This window comes from Phacochoerus africanus, chromosome 8 (assembly GCF_016906955.1).
Source record: "Phacochoerus africanus isolate WHEZ1 chromosome 8, ROS_Pafr_v1, whole genome shotgun sequence".
In the NCBI taxonomy this organism is placed as follows: domain Eukaryota; kingdom Metazoa; phylum Chordata; class Mammalia; order Artiodactyla; family Suidae; genus Phacochoerus; species Phacochoerus africanus.
In genome coordinates, this window is record NC_062551.1 from 160333503 (window position 1) to 160355676 (window position 22174).

General features: G+C 51.2%; 1 protein-coding gene across 10 annotated transcripts in view; it reads left to right on the forward strand.

Moving 5' to 3' along the window:
* TTC39A (tetratricopeptide repeat domain 39A) overlaps nucleotides 1-22174 on the forward strand; it is an 85773-nt gene that overhangs the window by 30148 nt on the left and 33451 nt on the right. For 4 of the 10 annotated variants that reach the window (XR_007136162.1, XR_007136161.1, XR_007136163.1 and 1 more), the window contains exons 7-18: nucleotides 155-254; nucleotides 1787-1852; nucleotides 3605-3713; nucleotides 4114-4181; nucleotides 4262-4321; nucleotides 5005-5166; nucleotides 10053-10144; nucleotides 12000-12120; nucleotides 14236-14347; nucleotides 14770-14884; nucleotides 15970-16086; nucleotides 16593-16740. Coding sequence is in view for 6 of the 10 variants with exons in the window: in XM_047789135.1 (XP_047645091.1) it covers nucleotides 155-254; nucleotides 1787-1852; nucleotides 3605-3713; nucleotides 4114-4181; nucleotides 4262-4321; nucleotides 5005-5166; nucleotides 10053-10144; nucleotides 12000-12120; nucleotides 14236-14347; nucleotides 14770-14884; nucleotides 15970-16086; nucleotides 16593-16716 (1246 nt within the window). In the remaining 4 variants the exon portion in view is untranslated. Of the gene's footprint in view, nucleotides 1-154; nucleotides 255-1786; nucleotides 1853-3604; nucleotides 3714-4113; nucleotides 4182-4261; nucleotides 4322-5004; nucleotides 5167-8229; nucleotides 9267-10052; nucleotides 10145-11999; nucleotides 12121-14235; nucleotides 14348-14769; nucleotides 14885-15969; nucleotides 16087-16592; nucleotides 17644-21524; nucleotides 21846-22174 lie in introns of those variants that run through there. The other 6 variants (XM_047789134.1, XM_047789137.1, XM_047789136.1 and 3 more) reach the window with 3 other exon arrangements.

Genomic DNA, 22174 nt, shown 5'->3' on the forward strand with positions numbered 1-22174 from the left:
AGAAAGTCTTCAAGTCTCCGTGCTCTGGGTTGCCAGACTGTGAAACACCCACTGCCAAGGAGCTGTGAGATCAGCTGGGAATGGGGGCAGCTTCAGCCCAGCTGGAGTGGACCCACCCCTAAATGGGCTGAAGCAGCCTTTACCCCCTCTGCAGGGAGCTGGACAGCCTCGTGCAGTCCTCGCAGTACTGCAGGGGGGAGAACCACGGGCACTTTGAAGGAGGGGTGAAGCTTGGCGTGGGAGCCTTCAACCTGGTGAGTGGGCGTGCCCTCCCCGTGTCTGTCTGGGTTCAAGATTAATCTCTCCTGCATGTCCCTGCCCTACACATGGTGTCTGCTGGGCTACTGTCCTGCGCCCTAGGCCAGCCTGGGGCCCCCGTGATGAAGCAGACATGTTGCCAGCCTGGGGGGCTTACAGCTGGGGCGGGGGCGCGGTGCTGGTGCAGGCTCCAGAGTCCCTTCCTGGCATTTCTTCCCAAGGCAAGTTGAAAACTTGAAATCCACTATGGTGGCAGCATTTATGGTGCCTTTTCCTCCCTGGAGAGCTGGTGGGTGAACATGGAGCAGTGGCCGAGGAGACAGGCCTGGGAATAGCTGACCCACAAGGAGCAGAGAGCTAGGACTCCTTCCTGGGGAGAGTAGGGGAGGGTTTCTGGAGGGGGATAGTATTTGAGTTGGATCTTAAAGGATCCACAGGGGAAGTTTTCCAGGCGGGAAGTGCATCTAGGCAAAGGGAACAGTATGAGCTGAGGTAGGGAGGCTTGGAGGAGTCGTGCCTGGTCCTGGGTGGCCAGGAACTTATTCGAAGTGCGTGTGTGATAGCAGGGGGTGGCTTTGTCCTTCCAGGGGTGGGTCCTTGCTCCTCTCTGGGTTCCAGATTCCTCATAAGTAAAATGGGATCCAGTGATCCAAGTGCTGAGAAATACAAGCTGCCAAGTACATCAGCTACTTTAGCGGGTTATAGGCAGACTGTCTTGGGTTCAGGAACTGGCTCCACCTCTGCCGAGCTGTGTACCCTTAGGCATATCCTGTCGTTTATCTGTGCCTCTGTTTCTCCATCTGTCGAAAGCAGCAGTAATCCCTTTGCGGGACTGTTCTGAGGATCAAAGGTAATGACAGAGCCCCTAGGACAAAGTAGGGATTCGGTGTAATAACGCTGATAGCTAACTGCTAGGTGCAGGCCCCATTACATGCTTGACATTAAAGAAATCTCATCTATCTGGTAGGGGGTATTAATATTTCCACTTTACAGATGAGGAAATGGAGGCGTAGCGATGAAACCTGACTGCCCCAGGTGACCTTGCTGGGACTGGTGGGACTAGAATTTAGACGCAGTCTGCTCCTAATTGTCACGTGTAATGTCTCTCTGTCTCAGGAACTTGGCCTTTAGAAACCTGGGGCCTGAAGTTCCCATCATGGCACAGTGGAAGGAATCTGATAGGAACCATGAGGTTGTGGGTTCGATCCCTGGTCTTGCTCAGTGGGTTAAGGATCCGGCATTGCTATGAGCTGTGGTGTAGGTCACAGATGCGGCTCGGATCCGGCGTTGCTGTGGCTGTGGTGTAGGCCGGCAGCTATAGCTCCGATTTGATCCCTAGCCTGGGAACCTCCAGATGCCGCAGGTTCAGCCCTAAAAAACAAACAAAAAAAGAAAACCTGGGGCCTCCTCGTGGGCATTCCAGAGTCAGGGCCTGCACCTCTGGGACTTACCCCCCGGGCTCTGGAGGTTTGGAGATTGGGAGGGGCAGCTCCCAGCCCTTCCCATGCCCACCGGCCTCTTCCCGCAGACGCTGTCCATGCTTCCTACTCGGATCCTGCGGCTGCTGGAGTTCGTGGGGTTTTCAGGGAACAAGGTAACCACCTTCCTTCTGGGGCTCCCAGCCCCCTCAGAGGGCCTGAGGGCTGGAACTCAGCTGGACAGGGTGCAGATGGACACGGCCCTATCGGTGCCCCCACCTCAGTCCAGTCCTGGTTCAGTCTCTGTTGTCGGGTGGCCCTGGGCAAGGCCCAAACCTCTGGCCTCAGTCTCCTCTCCTGCGGAGGGGGCCAACAGTCCCTGCCTGGCCGCTCCCAGGTAGAGAGGCTCCAGGTGAGGGTGGGTGTGAAGAACAGCTCCATGCAGCGAGCTGGGGTCATAGTCTCTGAGCCGGAAGGTGTCAGGCCCTGGTCCTTCTCCCCTTCCCTTGGGACTGTTCCCTGCTCTGGAAAGTACCCGAGGGAAGCCCTCCTGTGCATTGGGCCCTGAGGGTGGGAACCAGAGGACTCAAGCACCCAGAGGTTTTACTGCGGGCAGGAAGCTGAATGCCAGGTAGATCGGGAAGGGCTCCCTGGTGGAAGAGGCCCGGTGTGGTGCGAGGAGCACTAACCTGGGAGCCAGGAGCCCTGGGTAAGTCAGCCTCAGCCCCCTTCCCCCTGTGGCTCTGAGCAAAATCTGCCCTCCCCTGGGCCTCTTTTCTATAGAACAAGGGGCTTTTTTCTACATCAGGTCAATGTTTCTCAAACTTGGGCTTTCTCTGGCCCTTCCTGGTTTTTGCCATGTCCGTGGACATCTATTTTATTACTTATGTATTGTTTTTTCAAATGTGGTTCATATTTAAATTTATTTAAAGGAGGTATTACTCCACAGAAAACACGTTACATGGTGCGATAAGAGCAGAATCATAACAACAAATCCTGCAAGGAGCAAGCGCTCTGAGAAAGCTCACAGCCTGGCTGTGTCTCTGTGCACAGGGATACACACCAACATCTTTTTCCTGGACACCGTCAGGGGGACAGACGGGCTCTGGGGAGGAAAGACCCTCGCCCAGGACTCTGTGCTTCCTCATGCCTGTCTGCCGACCTGTACGAGCTCCGTTGCCACCGTGGTCCACGGCCCAGGCCTGAGGAAACCCTCGTTAGAGGCTCTGAAGGCCCATTTCAGCTTCGTTTTCTTAAGGAGGCCCTTGGGTCATAGGTAGGCTTGCAGGACGGTGATGGGAGGGAAGAACGTGAGAGAGGGGACAGTGTGGCCTGCCTGGCCAGGAGGAGAGGGTGGCGAGGCCAGAGCAAGAGAAGCCTCCTGCACCAGCTCCGTCGTGGCATTTATCCCAAAGGTGAGGGAGCTCTGGAGGGTCCAAGGCAGGGGGGAGCCGTGTCAGGTTTGTACATTAGAAAGAACAGGAACACGCTGGAGGATGGAGAGCCAGACTACAGGCGGTGAGACAGGGGACAGTCCTCAGGGTCCTATCTGCGCCCCAAGCCTGTGGTTAGGGTTATCTGCCTCCTACTCCCCACCAGACTTGGGGCTGCTCGGGGCCTTGGCACCAACCACTGGGACCTAGCAGGTGGGGACGAGGGTGTTGTGGAGGCGGGGACACCGGGACCCTTCGCCCTGGCTGTTGCAGCAGTATCCTCTGTCCCCAGCAAGGTGGCTGAGGCACCTAGAGGGGCGGGCCCTTGTCAGGGGTTGCACAGCCTGGGAGCCACTGGCCCGGCCGCCAGTGCTCCAGACTTGGGGTCCAGTCTGTCTGGTCCCTGCCACAGCCACATGGCCCTCACCGCTGTCCAGCAACCTCCCCTGGGGAGCTCAAGCCTTGCTGGCCTCAGCCTGTCCTGTCTTTCCCCAGGACTATGGGCTGCTGCAGCTGGAGGAGGGGGCGGCGGGGCACAGCTTCCGCGCTGTTCTCTGTGTCATGCTGCTGCTCTGCTACCACACCTTCCTCACCTTCGTGCTCGGTAGGTGCTGGGCCTCTGGGCGTTGGGGGGCTCTGAGAGCAGGGGGTGAGAGGGCTGGGGGCTGCAGACCCTGCTCGGGCCCCCCAGGACCGGGGATGGGGCACTGAAACTGCATCCACTGTCCTGGGCCTGGCCTCAGACCATTCACCTCCTCACAGTGCGACTGGGTTCCCGCCTCAGTTTTCTCATCTGCGAAGTGGGGGTGGCCCCGCCCACCTTGTAGGGGGTGTGAGGATGCTTAGGCTCTACTAGCTATTCAGCCCTTGCATCACCCTGGCGGTGGAACTATCACCCCCGTTCCTGGAGGGGAAACGGAGACGCTGGGAAGCCCCTGGTAGGTTGCTGGGAGGGTCACCAGGGAGGATGGTGACGTGTGCTATTGTCCCCTCACCTCCTCTAGGCACTGGGAACGTCAACATCGAGGAGGCAGAGAAGCTCTTGAAGCCCTACCTGAAGCGATACCCAAAGGTGAGCCCCACCTGCTGGCAGGCTCCCCAGCCCACGTGGGCCCCGCGGACCCCCGGGGACCCACGCGCCTGTCATTGCAGGGCGCCATCTTCCTGTTCTTTGCGGGGCGGATCGAAGCTATTAAAGGCAACATCGACGTGGTGAGTCGTGGGCGTCCAGGCCAAGGCTGGAGGCCTGTCGGGTCCCCAGGGCAGTAGGGAGACACACACAGAGGGGGACTCGGGGAGGGGCAGACGGCGAGGGGCCCGCAGAGAGGAGCAGGGGCGGGAGAGGCCCTTGGACGAGACAGTCGGGGAAGATAGACGGGGCGCACACCGCGGCGTTTGTGGCGAGGAGGGTGTGACAGGGAGACGTGGGGCTGCAGCATCCCCGAGGAAGCAGAGGCAAGGGAAGACCTGCTCTCCCAGGTGTGGCGACAGGCTGGAACCTGGTGAAGGGGGGAGGGGGTGCCGAGGGTGAGGCTGGCCCCTTGCCGGCCTGGCTAAGGGGTCTGGGCTGCGCAGGGGCAGGGAGCCTTCAAGGGGGTGAAAGCAGGGATGGCCACAGTCCTGGCAGAGTCCCCAGCACGAAGCCAAGGCCTGGGCTGGACTCCTGACTGGGAGCTCCGGGGTCTTCCGCCGGCCCTGCTGGGATGGGTCAATTCTCCAGAGCTGCTGAAACCTTCAGAGTTTGCTCCGAGGAAGAGGCATCATTGTCTGACTTTACCACTTCCTGCATCACTGTGGGCGGCAGGAGGCTGGGACGGAGGGCGCGGAGTGCGGGCAGGCATGGGTGTGGGTGCAGATGCGGGGCCAGCACGGAGGCTGATGAGCGGTGCCCACAGGCCATCCGGAGGTTCGAGGAGTGCTGTGAGGCCCAGCAGCACTGGAAGCAGTTCCATCACATGTGCTACTGGGAGCTGATGTGGTGCTTCACCTATAAGGGCCAGTGGAAGATGTCTTACTTCTACGCAGACCTGCTCAGCAAGGAGAACTCCTGGTCCAAGGTGCGCTGACACCGGGTGTCGGGGGAGGTGGGGCCGGGCCAACCCACACCAAGGGCCACCACCCACAGTGAACACAGACGGCTCAGCTGGAATTTAAGCAACACCGTGAATTCCACTAGGCCTCGGGGTTGGAAGGAACTCAAGGCCATGAGGAGCAGAGAACTTTTAGAACTGCAGTGTGTCTAAGGGGACTTTTTAGTCACAGGGGAGGCTCCCACCGTCTAGGTGAGTGTTGCCCAACAGAGCTTTCTGTTAGGATAGAAATGTTCTATGTCCGCCCTGTCCAGGGCGGCAGCCCCCAGCCCTCTGTGCACACTGAGCCCTTGAAACCTACCTATTGCAGTTGGGAAACTGGATGGTTTCAATTTTATTGCATTTGAATTAGTTTAAATGTAAAAAGTCACATGGAGCTGTGGACATAGTACTGAACTTGGTGAGTATAAATACAGAAGGCTTATTGGTTCATGTAACTGAAGAGTCTAGGTGCATCTGCCTTCAGGTAGGGCTGAATCCAGGAATTCAGATTATGTCAGCTGGGCTTGTTTTTTCCATCTGGTACTGTGCTCTTCTCTATGACATCTTTGTGATGCAGACAGGTTCTCTCCATGTGCCAGAGGGGTGGCAATGGGCTGCCTGCCTCCAACTCACATCCTCACCCACAGTCCCACAGTACAGCCTCATTGGTTCCTGCGTCAGTGCCCGCAGACGAGGCGGGGGAAGACTCCTCACAGATCGGGAGCTGGGAGAGGGGTAGTTCCTCAGAAGGAAAATGAGGCGATGTCCCCAGGATAAGTGTTTGTTGGGGGTGGGCATTAAAGAGCTGCCACGGAGGCAGAACAAAGCAGAACAGATGCTCAGCATAGGTGAGAGCTTAGAACATCGTGGTAAGCGGTGAAGTAAGTCCTGGCCATTATCACAGAGTGATCCTAGCACCGAATTCTGATCCAGCACTCTTCGAATCATCTAGATCATCACAGGGCATCAGGTACTGTCAAATCCACAGCACTTGGGTCTCAGTGGCCTTAAATCCCCGTCTCTCCTGCCTCCCCCACCTCTGCTTGGAAGTTGCTTTTGAGTCTCCCTGCCTGGGGCCCAAGCTTCACGGGAAGTGTCTGGTCAGGGCAGGTAGGCTGAGCTCTGACTGTGTGCCCAGCACTGGCCAATCCTCCACGTCACAGCCAGTGAAGGAGATGTCATCTCCGAGAGGCACCTGCGGGTCACCGAGGCTAAGAGAGGGCATGTGACTTTCCTGGGCCACACAGCTGCTGACGACAGACACTGGATTTAAAGGCGGGTCTGTGTAACTCAGAGGCCTCTGCTTTCCCCTTGCTCCTCACATCCCCCGAGGAAGCCCAGCTTGCCCGAGACCACCCTGCTGTTGAAGGCACTTCCTTCGGCCCGGCCCCTGTGGGCCCAGCATTCATTCCTCATTCTCTCCCACTCCCAACACACCCTTGGGGAACCTTTTTATACTAAAAGGACCTAGAAGGCTTCTGTGGAGTGAGGCAGGCAGCTGGGCCCACCTCCCTGGGGAAGAAGAGGCCTGCGGTCCACACAGCTGTGAGGAGCAGAGGGAGGGCCAGGCCTCCCAGGCGTCGGGAAGCCTGGCAGGACATCGGTGCAGCCTCCAGCCCTGCGCGACGTTGGGTGGCCAGCCCCCTTCCCTCTGCAATGCTTTCCTCAGAAGCATTTCCTGGAAAGTGGGGTGTGGCCCCCCCCCCAGTGCTGGGGCCTCATTCATTCCTAATCTCCAGCACTCGGCCACCAGCATCCACCAACCTCCAGCTCTAGGGAGGTGGCCTGTGGCCACAGCCATCCGTGTCGGCCCCTCTGCTCAGCACCCCTCCCTGCCTGTACCATGCCGAGTTGTCCCTGTGGGCCTGTCACGTGTTCCCCACTGCATGCAGCTTGGAATGGCCAGAAACCAGGTGGTGACACCTGTGTGCTCAGTGCTGTAAGGGGGGGATCTGAGGGGAGCTCAGAGGCAGCCCTGAGCAGCCCAGCAAGGAGGACAGGGGAGGCCTCTGGAAAGGCAGACGTCTGAATTGAACCTTGAAGGAGGAGGAGTTAGGGTGATGGAGGGGAGGAAGTGGGAGGGCATCCCAAACCAAGAGAGCAACCAGGGGCAAAGGCTCAGAAGCTAGGGTGCTGCCAAGAGGTTCTGGGCCAGCAGGTGAAGGTTTGTGGGTGGACGTGCAGGGGGACTGTGGAGGGACCGTCCCCCTAAGCCATTTATGGAAGCTTCTTGAGAACAAGGGCTGTCTGACTGCACAAAGCCTGGTAGGATTATCCAGCACAATAAGTATATGGGGTCAATAGGCAAACAGGTAACTCTGGTGATTCGCATCAGAGAAGAGGCTGCTGTTTCCATCAGTGTGGCTCCATAACCTCCCTTGATGACTTGGACATGTGTGGGTCTCGCAGCTGTTGGTCACTGCCTGAGTCCTAATTCTCTTTGACTCACTGGGGGTGTGCTGTCCAGGGGGCATAGCAGAAGGCTCTTTGAGGATGAGCCCGGCAGAGAAGGGACAGTGGCATTCCAGGGACAGAGACAGCACAGGCCAAGGCCTAGGTGAGTTTAAGGAATGATGGGAAGTAAGTGGCCAGAAGAGGAGGAGCCAGGAAAGCAGGTCATGAGCGGCTGTCTGGGCGCTAGTGTGACAGTAGGGAATCCCCCTGATGCTTGTGGCTTAGATTCGTGCCTTAAGAGATCCTCCTGCAGTTACACCAGATCCCATTCTCGGGCAGGACATGGCAGCGAACCAAGCAAAGGATCCCTCAAGGCTCGTGTTCTAATGGTAGGAGACAAGAAACAAATACCTGTGCAGTGTGAGACAATGTCAGGTTCTGGTGAGTGCGATAAAGAAAACTCAGTCCTTAGAGTTCCCATTGTGGCTCAGCAATAACAAACCCAACTAGTATCCATGAGGACGGGGGTTCGATCCTTGACCCCGCTCAGTGGGCTAAGGATCTGGCCTTGCCGTGAGCTGTGGTGTAGGTCGCAGAGGAGGCTCAGCTCTGGTGTTGCTGTGACCGTGGTGTAGGCCGGCAGCTGCAGCTCTGATTCGACCCCTGGCCTGGGAACCTCCTTATGCCGAGGGTGTGGTCCTAAAAAGCAAAGAGTCCAGGTAAGGATGCTGGGCATGATGGAGGGCATGATGGGACAGCGTGGCCAGGGAGGGCTGTCTGAGAAGAAATGGGGTGTGGCCATCTCAGTGAAAAATGTTCCAGGCAGAGAGCACGGTAGATGCAGGGGGAGTGGAGGAGGAAGCTGAAGCCGTGAGTTGATGTGTTCTGGAAACAGCCTGGAGACCAGTGTGGCCAGAAGATATGAATGAGGGGGCAGCAGTGGGAGATGACGGTGGAGAGGAAGCTGGGGGGAGGCTGGATAGGGCCCCACAGGCCATGACAGGGAATTTGGCTGTTATCCTGAGTGCGATGGGACATGAGGGGAAGATTTTCAGGAGTGATTGACATGATCTGAGTTTCAAAAGTCAGAGTGGCGATGCTGCGAGAATGGCTTGCGGGGGCAGGAGTGGGAGCAGATCTGTTGGCAGACCACGTGGACTAGGGCAGTAGAAGGGCATCCCTGGTGGCCTGGAGCAGGGAGACAGCGTGGAGGCTGGTGCAATAATAGGTGAGGGATTGGGCAAGGCCCGTGAGATTTGAGAGCCAAATAGCAGGTAAAATCTTGAGGACTTGGTGGCTCACTAGCAGGGCGGGGAGAGGGAGCCGGCACAGTTGACACCGCCAGGTTAGAGATGGGACAGGGAACAGATTTCACTGAGGGAGCTGCTGCTCAGCACACCCCGCAATGACCAGCTTCTCCTCTTTTTGTGAAGGGCAGACTGAGGTGCTGAGGGCAGAGTGGAATGGGAGTAGCCCTGGGATTCACCCTGAGGGGGGTTGCCAGGTGCATGTGGCTTTCCACCTTCTGCAAAGACTGGACTCGAGGATGGCCTGCTTCCTTCCCCCTCCGCTTCCTACGTTTCTTTCTGAGCTGGTTCCTGGGTAGCAGCCCCAGGTGACTGTTATTCAAGACTCCGCCACTGGAGGGCAGCACCGAGCCAGGCTCCCGGGCACAGACTTCAGGCAAAGGGGTGCGGCTTTCAGGGATGGATCCTCTGGGGCGGAGGTGGGGGGGGGGTACTCTGCGGAGCGGCCCCTCCCTTGTCACTGGCAGCTGTGGATCCTGTTGGCAAGGCCCCTGAAGCCACACCAATCCGAGGTCATTCCCAGTTCTGTCCCTGTCAGCTCTGAGGTCCCAGGGAGCAGAGGTGGGGTACAGCTTGCTTCCGGGCATCGTCTTTGCGATCAAGTGAGGTGATGCCCGTAAAGTGCCTGGCACACAGTGAGGCAGTGTCACCAAGGGACCCTGAGCTGAGCCCTGACCCGGGTTCCTGCTCATTCTTCTGGCCTCATACCTCTTCTTTTACGCATCCCAGGCTTTCTGCCGCTGATTCGTGTCCTACTTAGACATCTCTGCCGTCCCTGGGTTTGAACAGGCTGTTCCCTTTTTCTCTCTGTGAATCGTACCCTCGGCATTCGAGGGCCCAGTCTGCCACAGCTGCTTCCCAGGAGCCCCGCGACCCTGTCTCTGCGCCCCTGTCCTCAGCACAGGCTCATACACCCACTAGCTCTTGAGTCCACCCTGCTGCTTCCGAGTGGGGAGAGCAGCTGCCTAAACACGGAGCATCGTGGAATTCACTCCCGGCTCAAGTCCTCAGCAGCCTCCGCTTCTTCCCCGGTTTCTTCCCCGGGGCTTGAGGATAATGTACTGTTAGCTCTCCCTGGGCCACAGTGAGGTCCCGGTGTGGTGTTTGCGCCGTTTGGGACTCTGACTGGAGGGCGGGGTGCTCCTACCTGACTCGACTCTCCGCTCGCAGGCCACCTACATCTACATGAAAGCCGCCTACCTCAGCATGTTCGAGAAGGACGACCACAAGCCATTCGGGGATGACGAAGTGGAGTTGTTTCGGTGGGTCTGACCATTGCACCCTCCCCTGAGCAGAGGGAGGTGGTGTGGTTGTCATCTCCTGGGCTCTGCGCCCCCTGACCCTCTGCCAGGGTCCCCCCACATGCCTGTCACCCCCTCCTACTGCCGCTGCTCGTTAGTCCTTCCAGTCTGTTCAGAGGTTTTCTTTCGCAAAAGTGGTTTTATCAACGTCCTTTACACGGAAGCACTTTCATCTGGGGGTAGGACAGATGTGGGCACTGAAGTCCAGAGAGGTTCCTTCTGCTGAGTTAACCTGATACACTCAGAAAACCACAGACTTGGAATCAAACAAACAGGATTAGACTCAGCCTCTGCCATTTGTTAGCTGTGTCATCTTGGACAATTCCAGCATCTACAAAACGGGAATAACAACCTCTGCTTTGCAAGGTTCGTGGCAAATCAAATAGAGAATAGATTTAAAGAGCCTGGCATAGGGCCTGGAGCCACTAAGTGGAGGCTGCTTTTATTCTTATCTGCCCTGCTGTGTTTGCCTTCACTGAGAGGCCTGGTGCAGGGTTCAGCCATGGCAGCTGAGGATGGAGCCAAGGGCTTTCTTCTAGTCCTGCCGGGAGTTGGCCCCAACTTTCAGACATGGAAATGGTGGTAACTCAAGCTTCCTGGGCTGTCACAACCCCGGGGCACATCATTCACCACGCGATTCTTTCTCCATTTGTGTAACTCTTCCAGAAGGTCTGTGAGGGTAAGCCTCTGACGGGAAGAGTAATTTCTCCTCCATCCTTCTAGGTTTTTGGCTGAGGCCCTCCTGATAAGACAGATTAACAGGAGAAAAGCAAACAAAAGTCTAGTAACTCCTGTATGCAGTGGAGAGATGCAGGAAACTGAGTAATTCTCTGAAGCAGCCCAAGCCATTACTTTAAATACTGTCTCAGTGAAAAGACAAAAGATTTGGGGGACGGGGAACCAGTTACAGGAGGTTTTCAGGTAAGATAGGGTATTAAGTTTCTGCCTTCACCATTAATACAGTTCTAGAGCTCTAGTTATCCTCTGCTTCCTGGCACAGAGAGACAGCCTTACAAATGCACACTTCTTTTATAGGTAGAAATGTCTCCCCCAAAAGTAATTTCTACCAGGTTTTCAGAGCTTTTGTGACTGCTGTGTCTTAAAAATCATCAACCTAAAACAACCTTTATGCCAAAGAGGCGTATTTGGGGTGACGACTTCTGTTCCCCTTCATATCATCATCTCCATTTCAGGGGTGAGAAGTTGGCCCAGAGAGGTTCCACAGTGAGTAAGTGGGGAAGGTGTGTGGCAGGGGCCTCACAGCGAGGTCCAGCTGTTTCCTGGGCCTGGACAGCTCAGGTCTGAAGGTCACAGCCATACCTCATGACTGTGGCAGCGATAGAGGGTGGGCGAGGCCCCAGATGTGGAGGCTTGCCCAGCTGCATACCCCGTCTTACTCTAACCCGGAAGCAGTTGAAGAGGCCACAGCTCACATGGCCAAAGTTAAAGTTTGCGCTGTGCAGGCTTGGGCAGGGCCTTCTCTTTCTCTGTGTTAGTCTCCTCTGTGAACTTGGGGTTGGACTTCTGCTGGGCCCTCAGGAAAGGGGTCTGGGAGTAGAGGAGAGCCAGCTAGAAGGCAGAGCAGGTCTGGGGGAGTCGTGTGCATTCTCACCTCTGCCTGCTCACGTGGGGGAGCTCTCTGCCTAGCCATAGGCAGTGGGCAGGTCTTGGGGCAGGCCCTGAGTCCAGCACTCTCATCATATAGATGGGAAACTGAGGCCCAGAGAGCAGCCAAGCAGAGGCTAGGCAGGCTGGGGACTCCCAGAACTTTTTAGCTTTTTCTCACCCTCTCCCACCCTCCTCATCTCTTCTGCAGAGCTGTGCCAGGCCTGAAGCTCAAGATCGCTGGGAAATCTCTACCCACAGAGAAGTTTGCCATCCGGAAGTCCAGACGCTACCTCTCCCCCAAACCTATCTCATTGCCAATTCCTGCTCTGGTGAGTAGAGGGTCTTAAATGGCTCCAGTTTAAGATGGTGGGGATTAACTGAGAGCCAAGGCTATAGCCACTGACCCTGGGGTGGGGGAGTCAATGAGGGAAAATGACCTTTATGCCTCAGGGGCCTGGAGAGGAGCTCACAATTCACCTGGTACTGAGTGGAGACATAGAGGAGTTTGAGCCTGCTTCCACCGCTGAGAAGGCACTGGTCTGCTAGGGATGAGGGTGGGGAGACAGGTGAGCAGGCTGCAGGTATCTCAGGACAGAAAGAGCAGCCCTCCAAGACAGCCCCACACCCCTGTGCCCAGGCAGAGGCATCACTCACTTGTGTTCCCACCTGTCCGTTCCTGTCTTGTCACATGATCATAATTATTGTTGGTACTGCCCCTTCCTCACTGGACCAAGCTTTTCTGAGGCCGGGACCATGTCATAGTCAGTTCTGAAATAACAGTAACAGCTGCCATTGTTAGTGGGCCCTTGCTATATTCAAGGCTCCTCATACCCATCGCCTTGTTGCCTCACTTGCTCCTCACAACAGCAGCACCCTCTGAGTAGGTGCTGGGGTTATCTCCATTTTATAGAAGGGGATAATAAGTAGAAAGATAAAATATCTAATAAGTAGCTAGGATATAAGAAGGATAAAGTAACTTGTCTAAGTTGCACTGCTAGTGAGGTAGTCAGAAATCTGAATCCAGGCAGCCTGGTTCCAGAGCCAGTATTCTGAATCACTGTTATGATGCTACTTCCATGCATGATCTGAGCAGGCGTCAGAAAAGATTCTAGTTTGTTAAGAGTTCTTGTTATTCAAACAGGCAGGGCAGCCAGAAAGGTGGAGAGGGTGCTGCTTCAGACCTCGTTCTGCCATTCACCGACTGTATGACCCCGCACAGGGTTTCCCCGAATGTGAATAATAGATACCTTGCCTAATTCATAGAGCAGTTGTGAGAATCAGCTGATACAACACTTTAGCAATCAAGAAGTTCAGTTTTTATATAGAATTTATTTAGCACTTGTATCCTGAAGATCTTTAAACCAATTTTGAAATATTTTAGTTTAAAATATACAATAAAGCTGTTATCAAATGGTTGGAGATGTGAGGAAGGGTTGGGAAGCAACTGTACTAAACATATAGGGGAGAATTTCCACAACTGAAATCTACAATGCTATTTGTGCAGAAAATTATGTTGGTGATTAAATGCATTTGGGAAAGACTGGCCTAAACAAAGTTTATATGCTATAGAATTTCATAGAGTCTTTATATGCAAATTTGCATGGTAAATCTCCAAGAAGCCTGACAATGCAGTTTTTCCCTGACTTGGCACAGAACTCTTTTTTTTAATGGACCATTTGCCAACTTGGGACCATATAATGATTGATAAATACTTGTCTAAACTTAAAATCCCTCCCTAGAATACAATAAGAACCATAACGAAAGTCTTTCTAGAACTGTATGTATACAAATCATTTTCATATCCATTGCCTGGTTTGTTTAGGAAATGCTTATCTAAACTAACAGAATTACTAGAATGAAAATTTTAGTATTCTGAGCTTCCTGGCAGTCAAGGCAAAGAAGGGAATCAAGTATGTTTCATAGTTTTCAAGATGTTAACTCAAGCCCAATGCTTTGGCAGAATAGGAGAGGTGACATAGTCTTAAATTTCTGAAGCACTTAAGTAAATTACGGTTCCTCCAATACAGGAGGCCCTGTTAACTGGAGGAAGGAGCTGGACTTCCTGGAGAGTGTGGGGCATGACCTGGTCCTTGAAGGATGGGGAGAGTTTTACACAGAAAGGTTGCAAGAGAGCAGAATAGTGCCCCACAAAGCCATGAGCATAAATGTAACTGAAAACTATTTGCAGCTATGAGCTGAAGAGTGAGAATATGGGTCCATCTTAAATCCTCACTAGGTTAAAGAGAGACCTCAATAAGTAAGAGATAAGGCTGCCCCATAATTCCCTTAAGCCCACACACAGCTTCAAAGGCTGGGCTGAGACTGGTAGATAGAGCTATAAGGGCCTTTAGCTATCCTCTGATTTGAGCTGCCCTTTCTACAGATGGGTAAACTGAGGCCCCATGGGGAGGAAACCTAGGATTGACTTGCTCCCCTGCCCCCAGGAAATGATGTACATTTGGAATGGCTACGCTGTGATTGGGAAGCAGCCGGAACTCACAGACGGCATACTTGAGATTATCACCAAGGCTGAAGAGATGCTGGAAGAGGGCCCAGGTGACTACCCCCAGGCCCTTGAACCCGCCAGGCTGGGTCAGACCACAGGTCTTTATAGTTGAAGGTCCCCTGTACCAAAAAATTGTCCTTCCTCACTTCTTTACCCTGGTAACCGTCCTTTGCCTTTCTAGACTGAGCTTCAATGGCAGCTCCTCCAAGAAGCTGTTTCCTTGTCCCCAGGTAGGGTCAAGGCCTCTTCTGAGCTCGCACAACCCCCGGGGCTTCCTTCACTCAGTCCTGATTTCACTGTATTGTCATTGTCTCAGTACCTGTCTTTCCTTCCTAGATGTGAGCTCTCTGAGGACAGGGACCATTTTTGAGTCACCTGTGTCCCCAGGGCTCAGCACAAAGTTAAGGGCTCCATGAGTAACTGTTGCAGAGACGAACAAACCCATCTTCTCTGCTTACTCCCCTCTTCTCAGAGAATGAGTACTCCGTGGATGACGAGTGCCTGGTGAAGCTGCTGAAAGGCCTGTGTCTCAAATACCTGGGCCGCGTCCAGGAGGCAGAGGAGAATTTCAGGAGCATCTTTGCCAAGTAAGTGCCTCTGTGGCTGTTCCCGCTCCAGATGGTGAACTGCTGGGTCCGGGCCTCCAGGGTAGAATCTTCTGGGTTTCTCTTTCGTTAGGCACACTCCAGTGCCTGATGCCAGCCTACCTCTGCTCCCTGCACATGTACTGGTGTCTACTCTGTGCCAGAACCCTTGCTGGGCACAGATCGTTCAGACCTTGTCCTCCAGAGCCACCAGACTGCCCACCTACAGGAGAGGAACCGTCCATAATGTCCTAATTTAACAACTCTGTGCTTGGGCCATGCAGACATTAGAGACAGCTATAGGCAACTCGCTCTGGTGTGGTGAGGGCTGTGCTAGAGGAAAGAAGAGGACAGGAGGTGCCTGCAGGAGGGATCCTAAACCTAATGAGAGATACTAGGAAAGGCTTTCCAGGGATGCCATTTAAACTGGGAAGTTTATCAGGTAGAGAAATAAGGGAGAAGGAGTTTGAAGAGGAGTAGGTACTGCATGTGCAGATGCCTGCACACAGGAAAGACACCTGAGCTTGGTGACAGTGATCAGGTCCTTCCTTGCCTGGGAGAAGTTGTAGAGGGAAGGGGTTGCCGACAAAATGGGGCAGTTTGGTGGCGGGGGCGGGGGGGCAGCGGGTGAGACTGAGAAGAGCCCGGATGTCTCGCTTACAAGTCTGAACTCTACCCTGTAGACAGAAAAGAGCTCAGAATGATCCTGGGCAGGGAAGATTTGGGTCTTGAGATGTCTCCCTGTCTATAGTAGCATGGAGGGTGGGTGAGGGGGGCCAGCGGGAGACAGTAGCCTTCTCAATAAACCTGAAAAGGGGGGATTGGGGACTGAGGTGGGTGGGCTAAGGACATGCCATATGAGCCATAGGCCATCATGGATTAGGGGCCCAGGTGCAGACGATTAAAAAGATCTGTTGTGGATCTCAAGCCTTTCTGGAGCTAGGTAGTGGGACCCTTCCCATTACTGGAATCCAGAGCAGGAAATCCCACAAGACCCTGGCTCTGGGAGAGGCTCAGGAGGAGTCTGAGGGAGGTGCCTGAAGGAGGGCTCAAGAGCAGAGTAAGCCATGTACTCCTCTGTCCTGCAGTGAAAAGAAGATTAAATATGATCACTACCTGATCCCAAATGCCCTGCTGGAGCTGGCCCTGCTGTTCATGGAGCAAGGCAGAAACGAAGAGGCCGTAAAACTCCTGGAAACTGCCAAGTGAGTTGGCAGCTGATTAACCTTGGTTTGTCCTTGGTTCCCCCTGAGCATGGCCCAGGCAGGGGCAGAGGCAGCCAGGCAGCAGTAAAGGAGGGCGCTGGAAGGGCAGTAGTGGGCAGCCCATGTCCCTGGGGAATGCAGCTCCCACCTGCCACAGTGAGGATTCTGCCTCGGTTTATCAATGAGGAATTGGAGCCCCAGAAGCAGGGATCGAGGTACCCAGAGTCACACCACAAGCCGGGCTGGTGTGAAGGTGCAGGTGTCCTCCTGCCTTCCAGCCCATGGATCTACTTCTCGAAACCACTCCTTCAAGCTTAGGGACCCAACAGGATCAAGAATGGTTCCAGAGGGCATGGTAACAGGTAATCCCTAATACTCAGTGCCCAACGCTGTAGAGATTTAAGCCTCTAAAAGTATTTCTTGGCTAGTGGGCTCCCACAGTTCAGACGAAAGGAAAAGCACTTGCTGGAGCAGCCTCACGTGTCTGATTCTCTGTTCTCTCCTAGGCAGAACTATAAGAATTATTCCATGGAGTCAAGGACACATTTTCGAATCCAGGCAGCCACACTCCAAGCCAAGTCTTCCTTAGAGAATGGCAACAGGTCCATGGTCTCGTCAGTGTCCCTGTAGTTTCCGGACGGAGCTCCTGGAAAGGTTTCAAAAAGATCCCCTCCCCCTGCCTTTAGGGTCCACCGGTGCTCCAGTGGGATGGCACGACATAGGTATGGGTGCAGAAGCCAAGCCGGCATTTTCACCAGTGTGGCCAAGGGCATTTGCGAAGGCCAGACTAGGTGGGGCCCTCTGCTTGCCCTGCCCTGTATACGGGTACTTGTTTCACTGTGATGTTTAAGAGAATGTATGAAGTGTTTACATTTTCCTTAGAAATACACTGATGGGATCAAAGCTGGCTTTTAAAAAACCACCAACTAGCCACATGTAAATCATTGTTTTAACCCATACTGATGTGGGGGTAAATTTATATGATGCCAAAGGCCAAAGTGCTGTTCAGACTTCAGGGAGGGTTCTGCTTCCAGGGCTGGAAGGCCCCAGGGGAGGATCTGCACGACCGGCTTTGAGGCTTCTGGGGCGTCAAGTAAGAGGTTTCACACACACTCCTGCTACCTTACCATCTTCCTTCTTATGCTTCATTTTCACTTCCTTTTAACTAACTTTACAATTTAAAAAAAAAATCAAACATGTCTTTTTAGTGAGATAATTGAGTCCATCTGTAGAAAAAAAAATCAGTCTCCACTAGTAAGGAATGGTGATTCCAGGGCCTGACAGAAGGGGAACCCTGAGTGAGACTCTTTCTGTGCCAAAGCCAAGAAGTTTGGCAGGTAGTTTCTCAGACACCAGTCTGCATCCTTGCTGTGTGCCGAACTGAAACCACTGGGATTCATTTATAAACAAACATAAAACTCTTCCGTACTTCACTTGGAGGTACATTTATTTACAGACAGCATTTTTTCTTAGAATGGTTATTCTTGGCCTATTGCATATGTTTTAGATTTAAGTAAAAAGAGATATTTAAGTAATAAAACTTCTACACTTAAGAGATCATGCAACATCTATTTCTTTTTTTTTTCTTTTTGTCTTTTTTGTCTTTTTGAGGGCTGCACCCATGGCATATGGAGGTTCCCAGGCTTAGGGGTCGAATTGCACCTACAGCTGCCAGCCTACGCCACAGCAACTAGATCCAAGCCACATCTGTAAACTACACCACAGCTCACGGCAATGCCGGATTCTCAACCCACTGAGCGAGGCCAGGGATCAAACCTGCAACCTCATGGTTCCTAGTCGGATTTGTTTCCACTGTGCCATGATGGGAACTCCATGCAACAACTATTTCAATAAAATACATGTTGCTTGAATTCTTGGGCAGGGCAGAAAGTTTGGGTCAGAAGCCATATGACCCAGGCATGTTTTATTTAGAAAACATAATGTTCAAAAATTTTTAGAATAAGTTACTATCATTCACAAATCTTGTTTTTGGTCTCTTACTAAAAAAAAAAATCTGGATTTCCCTTGCGGCACAGCAGGTTAAGGATCCAGTGTTGGATTGGGTTGCTGCTGTGGCACAGGCTTGATCCCTGGCCCAGGAAATTCTGCATGCCATGGGCGCTGCCAAAAAAAGGCAACATTAAAACACAACCATTCCAAATCTATGAGAGGCCACAAAAGCAGTGCTTAGAGAGAAGTTCATAGCAATACAGGCCTTGCCCCAAAAAAAGAAAAAAAAATTTTTTAACAACTTTACCCGCCACCTAGAAGATTTAGAAAAAGAAGAATAAAACCTAAAGTCAGCAGAAGGAAGGAAATCATAAAGATCAGAGAGGAAATCAATAAAACAGAGACTCAAAAAACAATAGGAAAAAAATCAATAAAAAAAAACAAGAGCTGGTTCTTTGAAAGGATAAACAAAATTGACAAACGTCTGGCCAGACTCCTCAAGAAGAGAAAAAGAACTCAAACTAAGAAGTGAAAAAGGAGAAATCCCAACAGATACTGCAAAATAACAAAAAATCATTAAGAGAATACTATGAACAATTATATACCAACAAATTTGACAAGCTAGAAGAATGGACAATTTTCTAGAGACTTACAGCCCACCAAAACTGAATCAAGAAGAAATAGATCAACTGAACAGACCAATCACTAGAAAGGAAGTTGATTATGTCATAAAAACACTCCCTACAAACAAAAGTCCAGGACCAGATGGCTGGCTTCATGAGCAAAATTCTACCCAACATACAAAGAAGAACTTACTATACCCATCCTTCTTAAACTTTTCAAAAAGGGTGAAGAGGAAGGAACACGCCCAAAGACATTCTATGAAGCCACCATCACTCTAATACCCAAACCAGACAAAGATACTACCAAGACAGAAAATTATAGGCCAATATCTTTGATGAATACAGATACAAAAATTCTCAACAAAATCTCAGCCAACCAAATCCAACAACATATAAAAAAGATGATACACCACAACCAAGCGGGATTCATCTCAAGTTCACAGGGATGGTTTAACAAATGCAATCAATCAAGGTCATTCACCACATTAACAAAAGCAAAGTCAAAAGCCACATGATCATCTCAATAGATGCAGAAAAAGCACTTGACAAAACCCAGCATCCACTCGTGATAAAAACTCTTACTAAGGTGGGTATAGAGGGAACATACCTTAACATAATAAAAGCCCTTTAGGACAGACTCACAGCCAGTATAGCACTCAAGGGAGAAAAGCTTAAAGCCTTCCCGCTAAAATCTGGAACAAGACTCTCACCACTTTATTCAACATAGTATTGCAAGTCCTAGCCACAGCAAGCAGACAAGCAGAAGAAATGAAAGGTATCCAAAACTGGAAGAGACGAGGTAAAGTTGTCACTCCATGCAGATGACATGATACTACATATAGAAAACCCTAAGGACTCCACACAAAAACTATCTGAACTCATCAATGAAGTCAGCAACGTGGCAGGATACTACAAGATTAACATTCGGCCATCAGTTGCACTTCTGTGTTACTAACGATATCAGAAAAGGAACATAAGAACACAATACCTTTTAAAATCGCACCTCCCAAAATTAAACACCTAGGACTAATCCTGACCAAGGAGGTGGAAGACTTAGGTGCTGAGAACTACAAAACGTTGTATCAAGGAAGTTAAAGAGGATTCAAAGAAACAGAAAGCTACTCCATGCTCCTGGGTTGGAAGAATTAACGTCGTCAAAACGGTCATACTACCCCAAAGCAATCTACAGACTCAGTGCAATCCCTATCAAATTACCCACGATATTTTTCACAGAACTAGAACAAACAATCCAGAAATTTATATGGAACCACACCTTTTTAAAAGACCCAGAATCGCCAAAGCAATCCCGAGGAACAAAAACCAAGCAGAAGGCCTAACTCTCCCAGACTTCAGACAATATGACAAAGCTGCCGTCATCAACACAGTGTGGTACTGGTACAAAAACAGACATACAGACCAATGGGACAGAACAGAGAACCCAGAAATAAACCCAGACACCCGTGGTCAATGAATCTTTGACAAAGGAGGCAAGAATATAAAATGGGAAAAAAGGAGTCTCTTCAGCAAGTGGTGCTGGCAAAACTGGACAGCTGTGTGTAAATCAATGAAGCTAGACCACACCCTCACACCACGCACAAAAATAAACTCAAAATGGCTTATAAACATAGGACAAGTCACCAAAAACTCCTAGAAGAGAATGGAGGCAAAACATTCTCTGACGTAAAACATACCAATGTCTTCTTAGGTCAGGCTCCCGAGGCAACAGAAATACAAACAAAAATAAGCCAATGGGACCTAATGACACCTACAAGCTTTTGCACAGCAAGACACCATAAATAAAACAAAAAGACAGCCTAAGGAATGGGAGAAAATAGTTTCAAATGATGCAGCTGACAAGGTCCTCATCTCCAAAATATGCTACCAACGCATACAACACAACAGCGAAAAACAAAACACCTCAACTGAGAAATGGGCAGGAGACCTGACCAGACATTTCTCCAAAGAAGACATACAGATGGCCTACAAGGACAGGAAACAACGCTCAACATCACTAATTATTAGAGAAATGCCCGTCAAAACTATAATGAGGTACCACCTCACATTGTTCAGAATGGCCATCGTCAGTAAGCCTACGAGTAACAAGCGCTGGAGAGGGTGTGGAGGAAAGGGAACCCTCCTGCACTGTTGGTGGGAATGTAAACTGGTACTACGGAAAGCAGCATGGATGTACCTCAGAAAACTAAATACAGAACTACCATATGATCTAGCAATCCCACTCCTGGGCACATGTCTGGACAAAACTTTCCTTGAGATAGATACATGCACCCCTATATTCACTGCAGTACTATTCACAATAGCCAAGGCATGGAAACAACCTAAACGTCCACTGACAGATGAATGGGTTAAGAAAATGTGGTCGTATACACAATGGGATGCTACTCAGCCATAAAAGGGACAAAATAATGCCACTTGCAGCAACATGGGTGCAACTAGAGACTCTCGTAATAAATAAGTCAGAAAGAGAAAGACAAATACCATATGATATCACTCACATCTGGGATCTACTTTACAGCCCCAATGAACCTACCTGCAGAAAAGAAACTCAGGGACATGAAGGCACTTATGGTTGCCAAGGGGGAGGGAGGAAGAGGGGGAGGGAATGTGATGGACTGGGAGTCTGGGCGTAGTAGATGCAAACTGTAGCATTTCTAGTGGATAAGCAATGAGATCCTGCTATATGGCACAGGGCACTCTATCTAGTCACTTGTGATGGAACAGGATGGAGGATAATGTAAGAAAAAGAATGTATGTATATGTATGACTGGGTCACTTTACTGTACAGCAGAAATTGACAGAACATTGTAAATCAGCTATAATAGTAAGTTTTTTTTTTTTAAATCATAGCCACGGAGTAAATAAACAGGAGATGCTGGTCCAGAGGATAAGAAACCAACTATCCGAACTATCTGGGGAAATGAACTACAGGACAGAAGCTACAAAAGACCTGAGACAAGAAAGAGCTTGGCATTTTAGCAAGCACACACAAAAATGTCTAAGAGTTTGGATTTTATCCTCTGAAAAATGGGAAGCAATTAAGATTCTAAGCAGAGGAATAACATCTATTTACTCAAAATTATTTTAACTGCTGTGTGAAGAATGTATAATATATAGGAATAAACATGGAAGCTGGGAAGCTGATGCCATGCCAAAGGCCAACAGAACCAATTGTTTCTTCTTCGTGTTAATTTTTTATAAAAACACCTCATTTTCATTTCATCAACTACCAGACTTGTGGCAAAAATACTTTCAATATATACTAAGTGATAATCAGGCTTAGTGTGAGTTGGCATTTCATATTCTTTACTCTCCATGAGATATTAGAAACCCAAGTTTATCAAAATCAAAACATAAATTTTTTTCTTTTCTTTTCTGGGCCACACCCACAGCATATGGAAGTTCCCAGGCTAGGGGGTCTAATTGGAGTTACAGCTGCCAGCCTGTGCCACAGCCACAGCAACGCCAGATCCGAGCCACATCTGCAACCCACACACAGC